Source organism: Candida theae, assembly GCF_024610275.1.
Source record: "Candida theae strain CBS 12239 chromosome Unknown scaffold53, whole genome shotgun sequence".
NCBI classification, from domain to species: Eukaryota; Fungi; Ascomycota; class Pichiomycetes; order Serinales; family Debaryomycetaceae; genus Lodderomyces; species Lodderomyces theae.
The window spans coordinates 1-19,000 of record NW_026261417.1 but is presented as its reverse complement, the minus strand read 5'-3'; the positions used below and the strand labels follow the sequence as shown (position 1 = coordinate 19,000).

Sequence of the window (19,000 nt, the reverse complement as noted above, 5' to 3'; positions counted from 1 at the left end):
TGTTTTTGCATTTTGACGCGAATTGTCGCAACACGTCTATTCTATTTTTGAAACAAAACATTGCAAAAAAAAAAAAAAAAAAAAAAGAAGTGCTGCAATTGTCTACCATCGACAACTGTACAAACTCTATATTTACACATATCTCTATAAACAAAACACGAACCTTATCTCTTCCGTAAGCCTGTAACTTCAAAGTTACCCACCCCTTCTTCAAAAATGTACCGATTCCTCACTAAATACTCCTTAACATACCGTCGTATAATGCTGACACCATTGACTGAGTGGATTCCGCGGCCAGTGATTAGGAGTAAATTGTTGACAAATACAGCAGTATTACCATACAGGTTCAACTTCCCATTCTCTATCCGTTGATCAACTTCTTCTCGCCACCATGCATCAAGCACTTTTCTTGTCAATGCAAGTGCTTCCAACGCTGTCTTGCCATGTAAATCAATTCGAGAATTGGCAACACATGTACTGATCTCTTGAGTCGTTGCAGAATGCTGGGTTTGAAGTGGCGAGCGTCTGCTTTTGACCGAATACCCTTGAAAGCTTTTGGATAAGTCTTGGTATACGTTTCCCTCGTGGTTCGTAATAGGTCCACCTCTTGTCGATATGCGCTTTGCATCCGTTTTCATACTCAGTTCAAGAGTTGGTAATCCTTCAAGACCTCTAGTGGACAATACTTCGATCGCAAACTGCAACACTCTATCACAATCACCCTCATAAAACTCAAGTGCATTAGTGAGGTCAGATTCAGCCAATTGTTGCAATTCCTCGTTGACGAGGTACATATGTTGAAGCTCTGCACTTTCCGTTCTACTAGGGTCGTATTTGTACGATGAAGGGGTTAGGCGATACTCCTTTTTCACTCTTGGCGCACTTTTTGATCCACCTCGTTGCACACGACCTCCAATACCCCTGATAGTCACCTCTTGGCGCACTTTAGGTCGACAGTTTACGACGATGCTTTTCAAAGTCGCGCTATAATCTTGGTTGCACTTGTGTATGTGAAAACTGATCTCGTCGTCCTCGAGAACGCGTTTGGCCAGGTCTGTACTGCTCGCACCATTATCAATATCGAGAAACTTCTTGAGTCGAGTCATCAATTCATCATTATCTTGCCACGCATTCAACCGAGAATTGTAACTCTTTTCAATCTCAATTGAGTCTGGGTCAAGTAAGTTGATAGAAGCAGCATCCATCTGGCCTTTGTTTTGGATAAGAGCTTGCTCAATTAATGACGGGCTGAGATGTGGAAATATGTCCTGCAACTGGCACATCTCTACAATATACTTTGACAGTTGAAGTTTTGACTCAGCTTTGAGCGGTTTTCGGTACCATGCTAACCTCAGCTTCAATGCATCTTCAGAGAAACTCGATTCCACCAGACCAAATGGATCCTCTTTTCTGAGGAGACCCTCTGTTTCTAGTAACTCCTTTTGCTCGCTTTCAATAAACAACTCCTCCATTAGTTGATCTACATCATCACAAAGTTTCAATCTTATTTTCAAATCAGTTTTTGAAAGGTGCGGGAATATGTCTGACAACTGTTCGACTAAATTGATGAAGTTTGAATCCAAGTCACTCTTGTCGGTAAAGAATTGGGCATATTCCAGCTCGGTGGTGAGGTTGCCATCTTGGCTTGATTTGGAGCTTGTGGTCGATGGTTTTCTTGATATATTTGTTGAACGCAGTGTTGCTGAGTTAGATGTTGTTGATGTTTTTGACGAGCCGTTTGCAGTAGTACTAGTAGTAGTAGTCTTGTTTCCATTAAGCAATGAGACCGGAGTGTCTATCTCCTTTCTCGTATCTTCAAATTGATCTTGATCCTCGACTGACAACAGTGTTTTCGCTAGCTTTTCGTTCAAGTTTTCCATGGTAATGGCTTCTGTTGGATTGGGGTTTGGGATATATGTATGCATACATTAACTATCAGCTGAGAAGATTGTTAATTATTGTGAAAGACGCTATTGTATTTAAAGATAAACTAGGATAGTGCTGGGGTTTGAATCTGCTGAAGAGAAAAAAGGAGAAATTCCCAGTGGTCACAAAATTAAATGACATAAAAGACTGCAAACACTTGCAACTATAATCAAGCAAAGACTAACCCATTCTTATCTATAACAGCTATACAGTATACCAAATCAGCCAAACCCTGCCCACTCGATAGAAAAACACATGGGCCCATCATCGTCACTAAACAATCTCTCCAAGAATCCATCATCAACAGAGACGACATTTTTATCTTCACTTTTCTCCTCCCCTTTCATCTCCATCAAGATCATATTCTTCTTTACACTTGTGGCTAATCTCCCGCCTACTATGATATCATACATATCAACAACGTCAAATTTCACGATTGAGTAAGAATGATACCGTAATGGATCTCCAGGATAAATCACCAAATCACCACCAAACTTCAAGCCAGGGTTAATATAGTACCCATGATCCTGCAAGTATTTGTAATACTTATAATGTGTGACAAATTGAGCTAGAATTTCACCATCGCTGTCCTTAAAATATGTAGATAAATATGACTTGATTGGTACTTCAAAAGATTGAGCTAGACTGGTGTCGTGGAGTGATTCGCTATTCTCAACAACTAAGATATTCTTTGCTGTTAGATTATTATTCCTAGTTTTACCCTGAAGCTGTTCCTCTTGGTGTTTCAATTTGGCATCTCGATACCCTGCTTGATCAATTAAAATTGCATATCCATGTTGAACCAACCATAAAGCCTCATAGACATTAAGCTTCAACGGCACGGACAAAAACATGTTTTGTTGAGGGTAGTGTTGTAAAGTACCAATTAGTACACCCAATATATGATACTTGTTGCGTAGTTGTTTTATGTCATCTAGATTGAACACAAGAATTTCAGGCTTCGAAGATGGGTCTATAACTGGTAAGTGAATAGGATGTGTCAGTGGCTCTTCTAGTGGTGCAGGGCTCGCCAAATATGTTACAGTGTCATTTTCCATGTTGGTTATTGTATCATCTTGTTCATTGAACTCGGAAAAGTTATGTAGATGAGTCGTGGACCTCTTTTCACCGTGCACGTGAGTTAGGATCTTGCCATTTCACACGACTTTCTATTCTCCCCTCGCCATTAAGCTACTGTCACAGTTTATGTTGAAAAAAAGTCACAGCAAATTACACACCCAACCAACTTTGAGAATACATAATCCTCTGAAAACCAGGTCGTATATACGAAGTGTGTTTATCATCTAATTTGGCTATATCGGTTGCGACTCGTTAATTGAAGCAATCAAATGTTCTAGATTTTGATTCGGCTTTAAGTGGTGAGGAGGGCTTTTAGCCACCGAAAATGATATCCATGATTGTTGATTAGCAAACATGGATATAAACTCGTGTGGCTACCGATAAAATAATTCAGTCAGCAAAACATACGTATTACGATCGTGTTTCAACACAAGTGTGTGGTATCTTTTGAGTTCATTAAAGCTCAACAAAGTATGCCCTTCACCTCTGGACGATGGATTATCCTGAAGAAAAAAAAAAGGCCATCGAAATAAAGTTGAAAGTCGTCTATGGTGGATTTGTCACTCATTATGCTCGTATATGTACCGCTGTCAATAATAGTTATGTGTGGTATTCAATCTGTCACTATATAAAGTTAAATATTGCGCTTATTTCAGCGTTTGCTGAAGGTGTAAGCTTGTAGCTCTATGATTGCCTTTACAGCTCACTCAAGCACTCACCATAGCTTCCAGTAACACCAACTCTGAACAATTCGTTTTTGTTTACAATTTAGGCGTTGTGATATATAGCAACTCCTGAACAATAGTAACGACATGTTTATGATCCTCCGTATACAAATCAGCCTTGATCAAAGATCTCTCATTGCCAATCCTCTTCATCCTCACAACATACAGAAACCACTGATCAATATCAAAATCATCTTCATGGAAATACACATTGTGGTCAATGGAGGCTTCAAATTGGGGCATAACTTTCACATTCATATGCGGCAAGAGCAATTCAGTACCTGTCCAATCACTCAATGCAGCAAGTGCTGCATATTTATATTCTGGTGTCATATTTACAACCTCTTGGTGAAACTGTGAGTCGTCTTTAAGGCCCCATCTCAAATGATACGCATAGCTATCTTTATCCTTTGGCTCGTTGTAAAGTCTTTGACTTATGAGCAAAGGCAATACGGAGCTTGTCAGTGTATTGTCCTTGGTGGCTTGCGTCGATATTGTCTTTACCGGTGAAACACTATAATCCAATTGTGTGCTATTCTTGTGACCAGTTTTCAAAGTTGAGTTTTTGGTAGTTAAGGATACAACTGCTGAGAAGACAACAATGTTGTTCTGCAATGCAAGGACGTTTCTTGTAGCAAATGACTTCCCAGTGGATACGTCATCAATCTTCCAAACAAGTGGACTCTCTTCATCCACAGCTTTCAAGAAATACGAATGGAGTGAGTTTGGAGTGTATCCTGGAGGGGCAGATCTCATGGCCACAACCACACATTGCGCTGCAATGTTTCCTCCATATACTCCTCTAGATTCCTTCCTGGGTTTTTTCAATGGTGCAACGCCACGAAATGTGTGTTTGTCTATTTCAACAACATCAAACATGTGCTTTGGATCCAACGGTTGTGGTACTTTTTTCGTTTTGACATTTGACATGATTGAGATCAGTTGTAGCTGGCTTGATCTGATGAAAGGGGGGGGTTGCCAATTCGTAGTCGCAATATGCTCATGTGGTTGTCGTCTTTGCTTCAATATTCTCGAGTCAATATCTCTCTATATCCGCTTGCGGGGTCTCCTGCCACAAAATTGGAGCTGCTAACGCTACCTGGAACACGGCAGTCAAACACGAGAAAGATGCTCGAATGCTCTACTTGTTTCAATGCTATCCATGGTTTGTTTCCTTCCACCGTTCTTAGAGGATTCTCTAGCAGTAAAACAAAGCGTATTGAACTAGGTTGCAGAGGGGAATTCTTTGTATACTATGGAATCGCATAAACGAAAATGTGCCACAATAGTAAAGACCGAAACTTCTCTCAAACTACATACTACCATCATCTATATCGTCAATTGGTGGTGGTTTTTTTCGAACTGTTTTGGATCGACTTGGCGAAGTAGGTTGAGATAATGCGACAGTAGGTTCCGCCGATAGCAATGTGCTTAAATCGTCATTCTTGTCATCACTGCCATTAGTTCCAGCTCCAAATACCAACCCAGGGTCCTTCGACTCGTGGGCGGTGTCATTGGCAAAAGTACCCACTTGTTCCACACTTGGCGAGTTGGGCATGTTTTGTAACGACTGAGCAAATGCAGTCGATGATGCCAATTGAGCAGCAGTAACACCACTGTTTGATTTAGAATGTCTCTTGGGAGTATGTGTTTCGGAATTGCTTCTTCCAACGATAGCTGAAACCAATGGTGGCTCGTTCATATATTCAGCACGAGCGAAATTGAATGATGGTGACCGGATTCTTGGTGGTGAAGACGAACTTTTTGGGGGCTGTGCGAGAACAGACAGTGCTGTTACTGGAGCCGTGGATACTGCGACTGGTGTTGTATTTCCTGCACGCGCACTGGCAACTGCGGTTCTGTTTCCACTTCCACTTCCATTTCCATTTCCATTGCCATTGTGATTATTAATAGCACTCTTATCTTTCCCCGATGATGACACACTTAAGGACTTGCGACCTCTCCTATTCGAAATCATTTCTGGTGGATGATAGGTTTCCACTGATGTGGATCCAATCACAGGAGATGTGACTGCCAGCGACGTTGTCTTCACAGATGCCACAGTAGCATCATTTCCACGACTAGAATGTTCTTTGTAGTCGTCTTTAAAGTACCATTTCCCAATTCTCTTTAGTAAGCCATTGCTAGCTGCACTATTACCATCAGCGGTAGCAGCAGCGTTGGGAGGACCCCTACTTGAGGCTCTTGTGTTGTTTGTTGTTCCGGTTGTGGGAAACTCATTCAACAGGGGTGAGCTGGACTTGTTTTTGATCTTTTTCGTAAAATCATTAAACGTCGATCCCATTCTACGTAACGATTTTTTCGAATTGGACTTGAAATCAGACTCCGATAATTGAACCGATGCTTCATCAATCGTGTTACTTTCCGAAGTAAAGTCGTCTTGGGAAACGGCATCATCGGTTTTTACCAGCTCCTTATCCTCATCTGAACCGTGTTTCCAAATACCACCACGATATAGCTCATGTTCGGTTTTGAAAAACTCGATATCATCCCAATATGGCATAACCAAGCTTTCCTTTACAGCTTCCTTAAACTTCTTTTCAATTGAGCTGGTGATGAATGAGTAGTTTAAAGACTTTGAGCTTAATATCGGCTCAATTTGGAAATTCAAAGTTGGTTCAACTTCATAACAATACCAAAATCGATTGCTTGGTGGGGGTTTCAATTTGATCAACATTGGGCCCTCGAGGTTGACCAAGGAGATTTTCAACACCAAGTCAACTTCCCTTGAAGTAAATTTGGTGCCAAAAGTAAGGTCCAACTTGGTGGCAATTGTGATTGACAATCCTCCATTGTATGATACATGAGCACCAATGACTAAAGTACCATCCGGGTTGATCTCCTTCAAACTAGGGTATGTGAAAAAAGGAGCTGAGCTACCTGGTTGAATATCGGTTATTTGAAATTCATCAAAGAATCCAGGCTTTTTGATTTTGTTCAATTTCTTGCTAAGTTTGGTATAGATGTAGTTTTCAAAAAACTTGGTATTCTTGATAGCCAAAAACCATCTTCCTATCAATGCATTCATCCATTTGGTTTGCAAGTGTCCTTCAGAACTATACAATGCTTGTATTAAGTTGATCATTTCCTTTGTGGAAAAGTGTAACGTTCGAGCATGCGTTTGTGGACTTAGGCTTGCAGGTATCGATGATGAGGTATTTGAAGACTCTAACTTGGTTCCTCGAATCAAGGCAAAATACCAATCTTCCTTGTCACTGTTTGTGTCACAATAGATGAAGAAGCTTCCGCTTGGTGCTTTGTTAGACAGTTGATTCAAATCGGACAACTTGTTCACATTAATCAAAGCTATTGCTGTGTATTTGGTAAACAACAGCGGCTCAGGTAAATTTCGGGGCCAAATACTGACAAAGTAATTTCCCAAAACAATGACATGCTTAACATCCTTGACTGTTTGGTCTTTATATAAAAACAAGTTGCCGTGTTTTAGTACTCCGAAGTAACGGTGCTTTTTCAATGACTGTCTAATTTGATTTGGAGGTTGTTGAGTAGAGGATGCAGGAGGTGGAGGGTGAAGCAGTTGCTGAGTGGTGGTAGCGCTGCTGCCGACTCCCGTGGTGGTATTGGTGTGTTGTGAACTGATAGATGCAGCGTCAGTTATCGAAACATCATCTCTCTCGTCATATGCGTCTGAGTCAGGCTCTTCTGCCACTTGATCCTGTTTTCGTCTCTGTTGCTGTTGCTGCTGCTGCTGCTGCTGCTGCTGCTCTCGATTAACCAATTTGTACAAGGAGGATATGGCTGATCTATTTTCTGGGGACTCCGTTATTGAGGTGGTATTGCGATTGATTTCATCGGTGCTTTCAATATACTCATTGGTGACAAATAGCCACCCATTTTTAAAGCTCTCCAATCCTGATTGGTGTTTTTCTTCAATCTCTCCTGCCTTGATTGGAGTCTCCTCAATTTCTGGTTCGTCAGAGACATTGCGGAGGACGTATTGAAAGACGAAGGCAATTAGCAAGAAAGGGCTAATGAACCCAATAGCGAAAGTAAATAGAAAAGATATTAGTCCCATTGGTGCATGCACTGTGTGTTTGTATACTCTACTGGGTTCAAGGAGTATATCCGTTTGTCAAATTGCTATCCATCAAAATGTGGATGCGATTGACGTGTTTTGTTGCCAATAAAAAGTATTGTCGCGACAATTTGATGCTGTCGTGAAATCTCAAACTGTGTCATTACAAAGTTGAGAAATACACAACCATCGAATACAGCATTCATTCGATATCAATGTGGTCGTCCTTTTGGTTGTGGTCGAGACGATCTTGTTGGAGGAGGAATGGGAGTATCCACTGTGCAAAGTACGTGGCTCTGAATGGAGTGCATAAATACCCCCGCCCCCCAGCTAGGTTTGATGTTGTCCGTGCTGGTGAACATTATAAATCTCAGTCTGATTGCAAAGTAAAGGTACTCTAGTAAAGAGTAGCCATTATGTACGAAGCTTAAAGGAGGGAAACGGATACAAACAAACTGTACATACAACGGTAAAGTTAGAATATGGATAATTGCATACAAAGTCTCAACCTGGCCAGAAAAAGTAACCGAAATACGGAAAATACGACAGGATTTGTACAATCTGTACGACAAAACCAGAGATTTAGCCAATAATTATAATAACCGGCTATTTGCTGGCAACTGTTTTCCCGTAAACACTCTTTTTTGTGCAATGGGTCTTGCTTACTGCCCTTGCCAAATTTACCGGGTAGTACAAAGGGTCCAAACAGTATAAATATGAACGCAATCGTAAAAACGCCGCTTTTGCTTTATTTTCCTGCTTCTTTTGTTGTTGTTTTATGCCCGATAGAGCATATTGTTTCCAATAACGGTAATTTCAAAAGAGGGCCCCGCCTGCACAAGACTTGTTGGCCAGCAAAATAATTAAGTGAGCATCATTTTATTAAGAAGCTCAACAGTGGGGCAATATTAGTCTATACACGGTTTGGTTTGATTCGATACGATGGCTTTACCTTTTTCTGACCTTAACATAGGCTAATGATGTTAGGTGCTGGAAGCCGGTTACCATTCACACGACGACGTAACTTTGAGTTACAACGTTATGTCTCAGTTTACATTTGCAGACAATGCCACTGGTTGGAAAGTAAATAAAAATCTGGTATTGTTGCAGTACGTTAACAAGGGTTACAAAGATCAAAGAGGGACCAAAGAACCAAATTGTCACAGTAAAAGTTTGGCTTGGCCAGTGTAAACCTGTAAATAGAGAGAATAATCGTACAATTATATGGGTAACACAATGCTGCACTAAGCAACTACATCTATACAAACAGTAACTAACATAAAGACGTCCCCTTTTAAGCAGTATTGTGTTATTGTACTTTGTATACTAACAGGATGTCACAAATGGGAATTAGGAGAAGAGGTGGTAAGAAAATAGGAGTCTTTTTTCGGTTGGAAACGTATTCGGAACCGAAAATTGACAAACATTTACAAAATACAAAATATCTGGAAAATAGGAAAACTTTTTGACACATATTCTGGAAAAAAGGACTGAGATTGAAAATCGGTGCTCCTTTTCAAAGTCATGCATTATCAAACTGTTTAGTGATGCACAAGCGATTTCAAGATACTGAGCTGTACCCATTCCAACTTGTCGAAAAACGTCAAGTGCGCGCAGGGAAAAGTGTCACCTCGATGCAGTAAATCTGCTATATGTAACTTCCAAAACAGTGTCTCATATGGAAACAATACACTTGATTTTAAATTCTTGGACCAGCAGTCACAAACTAAGAGAATTACTAGAAGTAAGAGAACGGAAAGAAGACCATCAATTAAAACCCATCACATCACAAACGCACAGAGATATATATATATACTCATGCAAAAGCAAAACGTAAATCCATATTCTCTTGAATTTCCTTGTTGTCATGTGCCAAACTGTAAATGAAAAAAAAAAAAAGCTACATCCAATAACATGCATTGAATATGTAATAAATTAGGGATTTTCTTGCAGAAGCAGAAAAAGTAGGTTTTCCAAATGTTAGTGTATTTGTGTATGAAAAAAAAAAAAAAAAAATTTTTCACCAGTCTAAAAGTGAAACCACTCACACTGAACGGGATACAAAAGCGTGATATGTACAAGAAAGTGGCAAAACTACAAAATGGAATATGGCAAAATTCCCAAACGCCCAAACGCCAAACGGCCAAACGCCAAACGCCAAACGCCATTATCGTTATATAGAAAACAAAGGGTTGAAGGCAAACACACAAAAGTATGTGTGCACAATTAGTAAGACATTGCACTAGACTTTAAAGATTGTGTCCCACTTATTCAGAAAACTAAAACAAAAATGAAGATTATATTGCACCTACTATACAAATTTCTTAAAATAAAAGCGTATACAAAACAGAACTAAATAAAAAACAATTACAAGTGAAAAACTTTTCCTGATCAACCAAAGTTTTGAAATAAATAGAGCCCATCACCGTCTTGTGATAGCACACAACACAACAACAACAACAACAACAGTCGAGTCAATTGAATTGAACCAAAACGAAGCAGCCCACTGTTGTCCTGAGATTCATCCTCCCCTCCCCCCTTCAAAACTTCAAGAAAAAAATAAAAAGAAATTTTTGAAATGAAAAATTTTTCAGTGCTAAAAGTCTCCTTAACTTATTGTTCTTCAACTTTGTGTAGCAAAAGAGATTTATGTTTTTTTTTTTTTTTTTCATTTCTTTTTGTTATTTGTTTTCTTTTTCAACCTCCGAATAAAACTTCCCCATTTGTACACACACACAAACACACACACCCCCGGGAAAACTTGCACCTGCGCCAATATCCTTTCTCTTGTTTAAAGGTAGAAATCATTAATCATAAAGTTTCCAGTAGACACCATCTCACTAGTAGCTGTGTACAAACTGTGTTGTTTCAATGCATTGGATACATCTCCACCATTGAAGCTAAACCCATTTTGACAACCTCCGTTGTAAGTAGCATTGTTGCGTAAGCGCCAGTAATTGAAGTTGATTTTAGGTTTTAGTTGCCAATTGAACGACGATGTAGGGGTGGTGGTGGTGGTGGTAGTGGTAGCGTTATTCTTTGCATCATCTGCAGAGTACAAGGATGAGGTAGTTGTAGATGGAGATGAAATTGGGGAAACTGTCTGTGAATGAGGGTCCTCTTGATCTTCATCGTCACTGAGTGCCATAAGGCTGGACAAAGTTGCGGTTGATGTGCTTGACGAGCTGGTTGGGGGTACGCTCTTTGGTGAATGGCCACCACTTAATTCGTTTTCTCTCTCCTCTTCCTCGTCGCCATAAGTGAGGTAATCTTCAACCGAATACTCCTTCTTTGGCGAACCGAAATTAACACTCCTGAAAAATGGCACCGATGGAGAAGAAGTTGATGCACTATTGCTCTGCAGAGTGTGTGATGAGTGTGGTGGTGGTGGTGGTGGTCGCAGTAGAGAATCGCAAACTCTTGAATTGTTCAACAAGGCAAAGGAATCCTTGTATTGGTTCTGAAGTTTGTTTCTGTAGTATCTCCTTATATTGTCATTCAAAATTTCGGTAAAATTGACCGATGCAATTCCAATTGGCTCCTCTTCATCTTCCTCAATGTCGCTCCCTTCTTCCTCCTCCTCCTCCTCCTCCTCGTGCTCTTCTTTGCTGGGTTCATATGCATAACGTGGATGTGGTTGCGGAAGTTGTGACTGCTGTAGCTGTTGCTGTGACTGTTGTTCTTGAACTTGTGACTGTAGTTTTGCCTCTTCCGATGATGATTCTATAACCAGTAAGAAATCATTATTTGTGCTCGTCAACGAAAGTAATTTTTCAACTGGGTCAATCTTGTCCTTACTATGCAAGGCTTCCTCTTCTTCGATATATGATCTCTTTCTTCTCTTTGTAGTGTGTAATTTATGTGAATTCTGATCACCAGGCCTCTTATTATGCATACGTGGAGTAGTATTGGTGTTAGTTTGGGGTACTAAAAAGGAGCAATTGTTAGTTGATGATGCTTTAGCAGTTAAAGATCTGATGCGATTAGACTTACGAATAGGTTGCTGTTGTTGCTGTTGTTGTGTGGCAGCGTAATTGTTGGTAGTCATTTGTAAAAAAGGAATGTGTGTATTTGAAAGTGAAAAATTTTGGTGATAAATGTTATATGCCTTTTTTTTGTTATGAATATCGTCTAATCTGAAAAAAAAAAAAAAATAATTAAAATTTGAAGAAACTGTAGCTTGTATATGAGTGTGAGATAGCTCTAGGAATCTGTTATTGATGAAGTGAAAAAATGCAAGTGTACTATCAGTAGTATAAGTATATATGTAAGAAAGTAATAACCAGTATTGCTTATAGATGTAGGAAAAGTAGAAGGTAGAAATTTAGAAGGAGAAAGAAGGGGAAATTCAAGTACAATATATATGCCACTATGTATATATACAAATACTTGTGTAATAAGAAGAAGAAAATAAAAAAAGTAAAAATAAAAAAAAAAAATAAAAAAAAAAATTAAAAAAAAAAATTTTTCTTCTTCTTCTTTTTCTTCCTCTGCAGCCTGAGTTTGTGTAGCAGCAATTCAATCATACACAATAATAAAGCAGTACTCTAGTACTACTACTATGCAACTAACAGGTGTGTATTGAGCTTTAACACATTGTACATTTACGTTCTAATTGTGTAATAATTACACTTTAGTACACATGTACACTACCTTTCCACTTCTACATAGGAACAACAATCCTAAGACAACAACAAACCACTTGACTCACTCCACAAACAACAACAACAACATCAACAAACAGAACAACTGCTTCATATACAGAGACCTCAACAAGTAACCGTCATCTTTCACAGAGAATACTCGACAGTTTCTCATGTAGATCCCTGTCCATTTTTCAGGATTTGCAACTTTAAGAGATTACTCTATGTAATGTGTATAGACCACCTGATCCAATAGCAATTCAACAAGAGTAAGAACAAGTAAGGAGAGAAGAACGTCGAAGCTTTGCTGAGTGAAAGGGGGTGTAAAGATCTCATATGCCTCTCGCCAATCTCTCAACTACACTTTTTCCACCATATTCTATTATACTGCATCATTGCTCCAATCTTTTCTACTGGTTTCTATACAAAAAAAAAAAAAAAGATTCACATCCCCTACCTTCTAAACACTTAGATCCGGCCCTCTTTTTTCCCTGCCTTTCCGCCTTTTTTCCTCACAGACTTCATCATCAATTCAATTACGATCCAGACTGACAAATGACAATTTCGGGGAAACCAAACAAGAAGGTGAAAGATTGGGGAAGAATTTTTGTCTTTCTTTTTTTTTTTTTTTAACCTCTTTTGCTCACTATGAAGTCACTTGCACGAGAAATCTCACCTCTCCTGTTGTTACAACTAGAGGAATAGGCGGGTGTGTGTGTGGGAGGGGTGGAACAAGGGAAGTGCACGGTGTACTCATGGACCAGGTGAATACACCTTCTCCACCTTCAACAATCAGATAAAGATGGTAAGATTAGGAGAGAAAAAACAATAGGAAATGCAACGGAGAAATAAGAAAAAGAAACGTGATATATATATTTGGAACAATAAAAAAAAATAAAAAAATAAAAAAAAAACAGCAAAGATAAATGCGCTACCACCCACTTTTTGGTTATCTTTTCCCCTCTACTGATTTACGTTTGCTTTCCTATTGCTATCATATGATGGATCTCGAAGTGTTGTCTTTTTGCATATCCAATTACCTCTAGAAGAAAAATGTGACAGAATGAGTATTTTTTTTCACTCACATTCTGGCTTCAAGGTTTTTTAAGTTCGGAGTTTTTGATGCGCTCTTATGGGACGGAAAAATGCCACAAGAGAGAAAATCCCAAGACCTCAACAATTTGCTCCAATGTTTTACTCTTCAGCTTCGATGCATTAACATTCCTCTATTATTTACCATGGCGCTTACACAACTCGGGCTGTACGTTCAGTAAGCAGTAGACAATGTCAATGGAAAGTTCAACTCCTCAAAAAGTGAACAAAGAAATGCAACAACGTGCCTCCACAAAAACTGGTAGCTCAAATATGAAATTTAATCCATTGCACATGGTACGTACAATCTATTGTATGCAAATTTGTTCTTTTTCTTCTCTGTCTCTCACCAACTTAGTAGTTATCAATTAAAGAACGTTTTATTCTGCAATACAATAAGAGCAATAGCATTCTTGGTATTAACACTTTTACTCACATGTTTACACACTGTCTCCATACTTTGTAAAATTTCAAAATTATGATTGCGCTGATGTTATAATTCACCCTCACAGCTTCTTCTGTTTAGCCCCAATTGCACCGCGTCCCCCTTTCCCTTCTTCTCGATACACTCTTTTGATACTCAAAACGAGAGAAAACCCAGAGGTTGTATCCATGTCGAGGGTTGCAGTCTCTTCTCTTTCTCTTTTAAACTTTAAACTTCTTGCAATCTCTTGCAGAAAGATAAAACAGGATTGCAAAAATTACGAGAATGCAGAAAAGAGAAACCTTAAAGTGCAGTTACCTTATATGTGTGGCGGGGATAATAAGGCTGGGACATGTTACATTTGGTATACTTGATTACTTTGATTTACACTGCGTTTTACCTCCTCCTTGTTTCATCCCTCTCCTTCCTCTTTCCACATCTTTCTCCTTTCTCCTTTCTCCTTAGTTCCTTCTCCTCTTTCATATTTCAAAAACTCCCAATTGTTGTTCCATTTTATTTGTCTCTCTCTACACACTATAGCTTTACGCACTTTACGCACTTCAACGCCTCCTTCTTTTTAGTTTTATTTTTGCTATCTCTTCCTTCCATAGAGTGAGGCGCTTTATTACTTTGAAGTTGAAGTTCAATTGAAAGATAAAACACAACCGCTACACAATACATTGACTTGATTCTTCCGTTTACCACTTTGTTGTCAATGTTCTTTTCTCTTCTTTTCTGTTTCACGAAATAGCCCACGTTGTAATGAAGTACATGGTCTATGTTTTTGGTATAAACTTCCTCAAGTGGGTGAAGAAAGGGAGATACAAAAACAGAAAAGTAAAAGAGATTCATCCTATTGCTCATTGTGTAGCTCTACTTGTTTTCTACCAAGTGAGTCAGATTGTCGTGTCTAGTTTCTACCAGTGTCGAATTATTTATTATCTATAACGCCTCATTTTATCATCACTATAGAGCTTGCCAGTGAATCAGGGGAGGGGAGCACGGATATCTACCAGTGATTACAAACAAAGTCTTCCGTATACTAATTGTGTTGTTGTCCTTGATGTTCCATGTAGACTCCACCTTTGTGTCTTGTCTTTGTTCGCTGTTTCGGAATTATACAGAGCTTTGAGTAATGTTGCACCTCAGAATGGAGGAGATAAAGCGACACAATCTCTCTTCCTCAGCACAACACGTTGCAGTTTATGATGTAATACAGGACTTGGTAGGATTGAAGTGTAGTAGTTTCGCCTCTTACAGGTAGTGCCAACAGATTCGAAAAGAGAGGAAGGCACAGAAAACTCCGGAAATGTGAAGTTCGTAATCTTTTCTCGGAAAACACGTGCATTCATTCGATTTTCACCAAATACGTCATACATTTACTTTTTTGATCTAACAACGTGGTACTTTACAACTTGCTTACTACACTAAGCTTCATTTTCCATGGCTTGCTTGATAACGCCGATTATCGCACTACTTTGAATCTTGTCATTACCCCCCTTCGATATCCCATACTCCACCTCACTCAACCCTTTCAAATATTCAATTCTCGTTTTTGGTTTAACTTTGTAGTCATTGAGTATTTCAATAAACCCAGTGATCAAATCAATCAAAGCTAAACCCTTGTCAACTTTGTATCTGTTCAATGTCAAATAAGCAGTGGTCCAATCCTGCTTCAATACCGAATCCAAAACAGCTTCAATATCCTGGGGATGCGGAGCTCCAACACAGTTGTAAATCATTTCAATATCAATCGTTTCATCTTCTTCACACGCAGCTTTACATGCTTGAAGCACATTCAAACTTCGTCTCATATCTCCTTGTGACAAGTTTAGCAACGTATTCAATGCATCTGGCGTGATATTCACCTTCTCTTTGATTATGACGTTATCAATCCTACTACGTATTGCCTCTTCGTCAATGGGGTGGAACCTGAATCTGGTACACCTCGAAATCAAGGCTGGATTCAACTTGTGTGCGTAATTGGCCAATATACAAAACCGACAATTTTTCGTATACTTTTCAATAATTCTTCGTAAGGAGTTTTGAGCAACGCTAGTCATGGCATCAGCCTCATCCAAAATAATCAATTTAAACTGGGGCGACGAAGAACTAGCGAAAATCTGTCTTGTTGACGCAAAACTCTTGATTTGGTTACGAACAACATCAATACCTCGATCGTCAGAGGCATTGAGTTCCAAAACCATGTTTTTGTAGTTGGGTCCATAGATTTCACGCGCCAAGGCAATAATTGTTGATGTCTTACCGGTACCTGGAGGTCCATAGAATAGCAAGTGTGGCAATTTGCCCGTCTCGACAAATCTACGTATGGTGTTGACGATATCTTGTTGGCCGTACACTTCAGTAAGGTTCTCTGGACGGTATTTTTCAACCCTTGGAAAGACATGAGTTAGTATTGGCACGTCATTGAAAAAATAAGACCCTCTTCATCTTTACATACCATGGTAGGTTTTCCCTATACTTTTCAGTCATGTCTTTGATCTTGGATATAACTGATTCTGACGCGTATAATTTTCATCATCATTGGAAAATACTTTTTTTTTTTTTTTTCCCCCGCCCCTCCCCCACTCCGCTTTATGGCGTCTCTCTAATATGCTTGACTGTGCTCTATTATTTAATTTCTCTATATAACCTGCATGAAAAGAACTACCGATAGAAGCGCCCAATTAGCACCTAGTTTCAACCCCCAACTGTTCTTTGTAAACATCTTCCCAACATAATTACACGATGGCCATTGCGTAGATGTGTCTTCGTCCCAATAATAACTCAAAGCAATACTCTGGTTGTTGATAGGGCACTGAAATTGGAAATCAGCAGGACAATCACGCACAATGGCATGACATACATTGGCACAGGGCAATATTTCAAAATAATCTTCTGCCGGTTGGATCATATCCAGAATGAAATCGTTTCGCTGATTAGTACCATTGCGCGCTTTATAACCAGGGAAATTCGTGGCTGCACACCGCGGGATGGAAACGGCACATAACCAATCTTTATAACTATCGGCACAATCGTCACACGTCTTGACATTCGAATAAACTGATTCTGGATTAGTATCACATGCAACTTGCTGCAACGCTTTGGAGAAATTCTGATACAAACTCTTGACATAATTATCATAAACCATCTTTGTCATATTCTTCACTGCGTCGGATTCATCAGTCCGATTACCCAATGCTGGTACACTATAAGCAACTCGATCACAAAACTCCAAATCATAAATCAACTCACACGCCAGACCCGCCATCGTTTCAAACTCAATTTGATGGTATATAGCCCCACCAAATGAAGTTCCGCTGAAATCAGCCACAATGTACCCAGTGTATTGAGTCAGCTCCTCCAAATTAGGCACGTAAAATTGCTGTTGAATTCCCCCATTTCTACTAGTGAATGAAGTCTCAATATTCCATGGGCCCATCATTGCGTGTCCCGACCGTATTGCACACCAACTCTTGCTCAACCCTTCGAAAATATCCTTATCCTTATATGGATACACATAAAGTGAATACTGCGATTTGGACGCATTCAATGTCCGCCAATCCCCGCCAAATTCCGTGAGATTCTCCGTGACTAATAATGCCAGTCTATCATCGGCATCTATAATCGAGCCAAATGTTCGATTATCCCATTGGAACACTAAATCGTTTTGCGAAACACCAATTTGGTACGTCCAGGTAGCTGTAAGATTGGTATTTTCGGGGGCACGTACAGCGATATATAAAACTCGCTCTTCATCATCACCGCTACTGCTTTTTGATGATGATGGTATTGTTGTGGCTGATGCTGCTGCTCCAGAAGTTGCCAACGACGTTCCTTCTGTGGTTGATGTGTTGGGATCGATCGGCAAATCCGCCAATGCTTGGAAATACCCATCCTCAAACAATTGCATTTGTCCAACTTCGTTATTTTGAAACATTGTCGAATTGAAGGAATAATACACTGCTAGACTTGTGTTGTCGATGCCAACATTATCCGGCTGAGTACAGATATTTCCCGACAAAAAGATTAAAAATTCATAGTATTCACCTAATCCAGTAGATGTATTCACATTGAAGGAGTAGTATTTGACCTCCAGCTGAAGAATGGTGTCTATAATAGGGGTGAACTCTTGTAATCCTTCCGAGGACGTCTTCCTTTTGTCACTTTGCGAATAGTGCTTTATCTGGGGTGGAGTTTCCGTGTGATTGATATGTAGGAGGTCTTGGAGGTAATGGTTGAACCCTATGCCGTCTTCAAACTCTTCATTGTTGAACTGGCTTAATACTCCCTTGAAGAATAAGAGCCCTAGTAGAAGGAAAAGCACAACCACTTTGTTCATTGATGCTGGCTAACAAATCAGGGCCTTGAACGACAGTTGAAATCTTTGTCTCATCGATATTGTGCAACTCTAACAAGTCAGAGAGAGAGTTTTTCGTAAAGTGGCACTGATGTCGCCAATTCTTTACCGTGTCGCAATCATTTTTTTGACATTTACGACAATGATCGTACGAGAATAATGAGGTGGTTGTGGATTGCCTGAGTTTCGGTTGGAGGCTATCTTGGCAATATGACTGGCATTGGGCTTGGCAGCCCGCTTGCTGTTGAGTGTGTGTGCAAGCCAACTGGTACAATATATTACTATATATATAAATATATATATTGGTGTAATCCCTTTTTTATTTGTATAAGATTTAATACATGTCAATTTTAACAATTATGAGAAGATTAGCATTGTCTAACGAATTGTATAGTTCTTATGTAAAAGATCTCCAGTGAGGATTGTGCTTTACGAAGAAGAGATTAACTTGTAATTTAAATGTAACGATTTTTGACAAAGAGCAAGTTATTCCAACATTTTTTTTTAAATCAGTCTGGGTTTCCCAATTTTCAAAACCTTTAGAACTCCATCAAACCACAAACGTTCCCTAAAACGGGTACGAGTACTTCGGCAATCAATATATCTTCATCTACAATACGTCCAACCAATTCGTCTTTGTCATTGTGACAAAGATAACTTTCACTCCAAAGTTCACCACACGTGACTCACACA

At 39.4% G+C, this 19,000-nt stretch overlaps 6 protein-coding genes across 6 annotated transcripts; all 6 read right to left on the bottom strand. All coding sequences in view use genetic code 12, as the record gives it.

The window, feature by feature from the left end:
• Positions 1–164: 164 nt before the first annotated feature.
• Positions 165–1,880, bottom strand: KGF57_001961 (uncharacterized protein; the record flags this gene model as incomplete). The annotated part of the gene is made up of 1 exon (XM_051751222.1): positions 165–1,880. The coding sequence occupies one exon, from the start codon at positions 1,878–1,880 to the stop codon at positions 165–167; it is 1,716 nt and encodes a 571-aa protein (XP_051609520.1).
• A 267-nt stretch (positions 1,881–2,147) lies between these two features.
• KGF57_001960 (tRNA splicing endonuclease subunit) lies at positions 2,148–4,661 on the bottom strand (the record flags this gene model as incomplete). Its single annotated transcript, XM_051751221.1, has 2 exons — positions 2,148–3,045; positions 3,898–4,661. The coding sequence occupies 2 exons, from the start codon at positions 4,659–4,661 to the stop codon at positions 2,148–2,150; spliced, it is 1,662 nt and encodes a 553-aa protein (XP_051609519.1).
• Positions 4,662–5,043: 382 nt separating this feature from the next.
• On the bottom strand, positions 5,044–7,788 carry KGF57_001959 (uncharacterized protein; the record flags this gene model as incomplete). The annotated part of the gene is made up of 1 exon (XM_051751220.1): positions 5,044–7,788. One exon carries the CDS (start codon positions 7,786–7,788, stop codon positions 5,044–5,046), a length of 2,745 nt encoding a protein of 914 aa, XP_051609518.1.
• A 2,791-nt stretch (positions 7,789–10,579) lies between these two features.
• KGF57_001958 (uncharacterized protein) lies at positions 10,580–11,836 on the bottom strand (the record flags this gene model as incomplete). The annotated part of the gene is made up of 1 exon (XM_051751219.1): positions 10,580–11,836. One exon carries the CDS (start codon positions 11,834–11,836, stop codon positions 10,580–10,582), a length of 1,257 nt encoding a protein of 418 aa, XP_051609517.1.
• A 3,538-nt stretch (positions 11,837–15,374) lies between these two features.
• Positions 15,375–16,440, bottom strand: RFC3 (replication factor C subunit 3; the record flags this gene model as incomplete). Its single annotated transcript, XM_051751217.1, has 2 exons — positions 15,375–16,341; positions 16,409–16,440. The coding sequence occupies 2 exons, from the start codon at positions 16,438–16,440 to the stop codon at positions 15,375–15,377; spliced, it is 999 nt and encodes a 332-aa protein (XP_051609516.1).
• Positions 16,441–16,591: 151 nt separating this feature from the next.
• MID1 (Mid1p) lies at positions 16,592–18,343 on the bottom strand (the record flags this gene model as incomplete). Its single annotated transcript, XM_051751216.1, has 2 exons — positions 16,592–18,060; positions 18,304–18,343. 2 exons carry the CDS (start codon positions 18,341–18,343, stop codon positions 16,592–16,594), a joined length of 1,509 nt encoding a protein of 502 aa, XP_051609515.1.
• Positions 18,344–19,000: the final 657 nt, after the last annotated feature.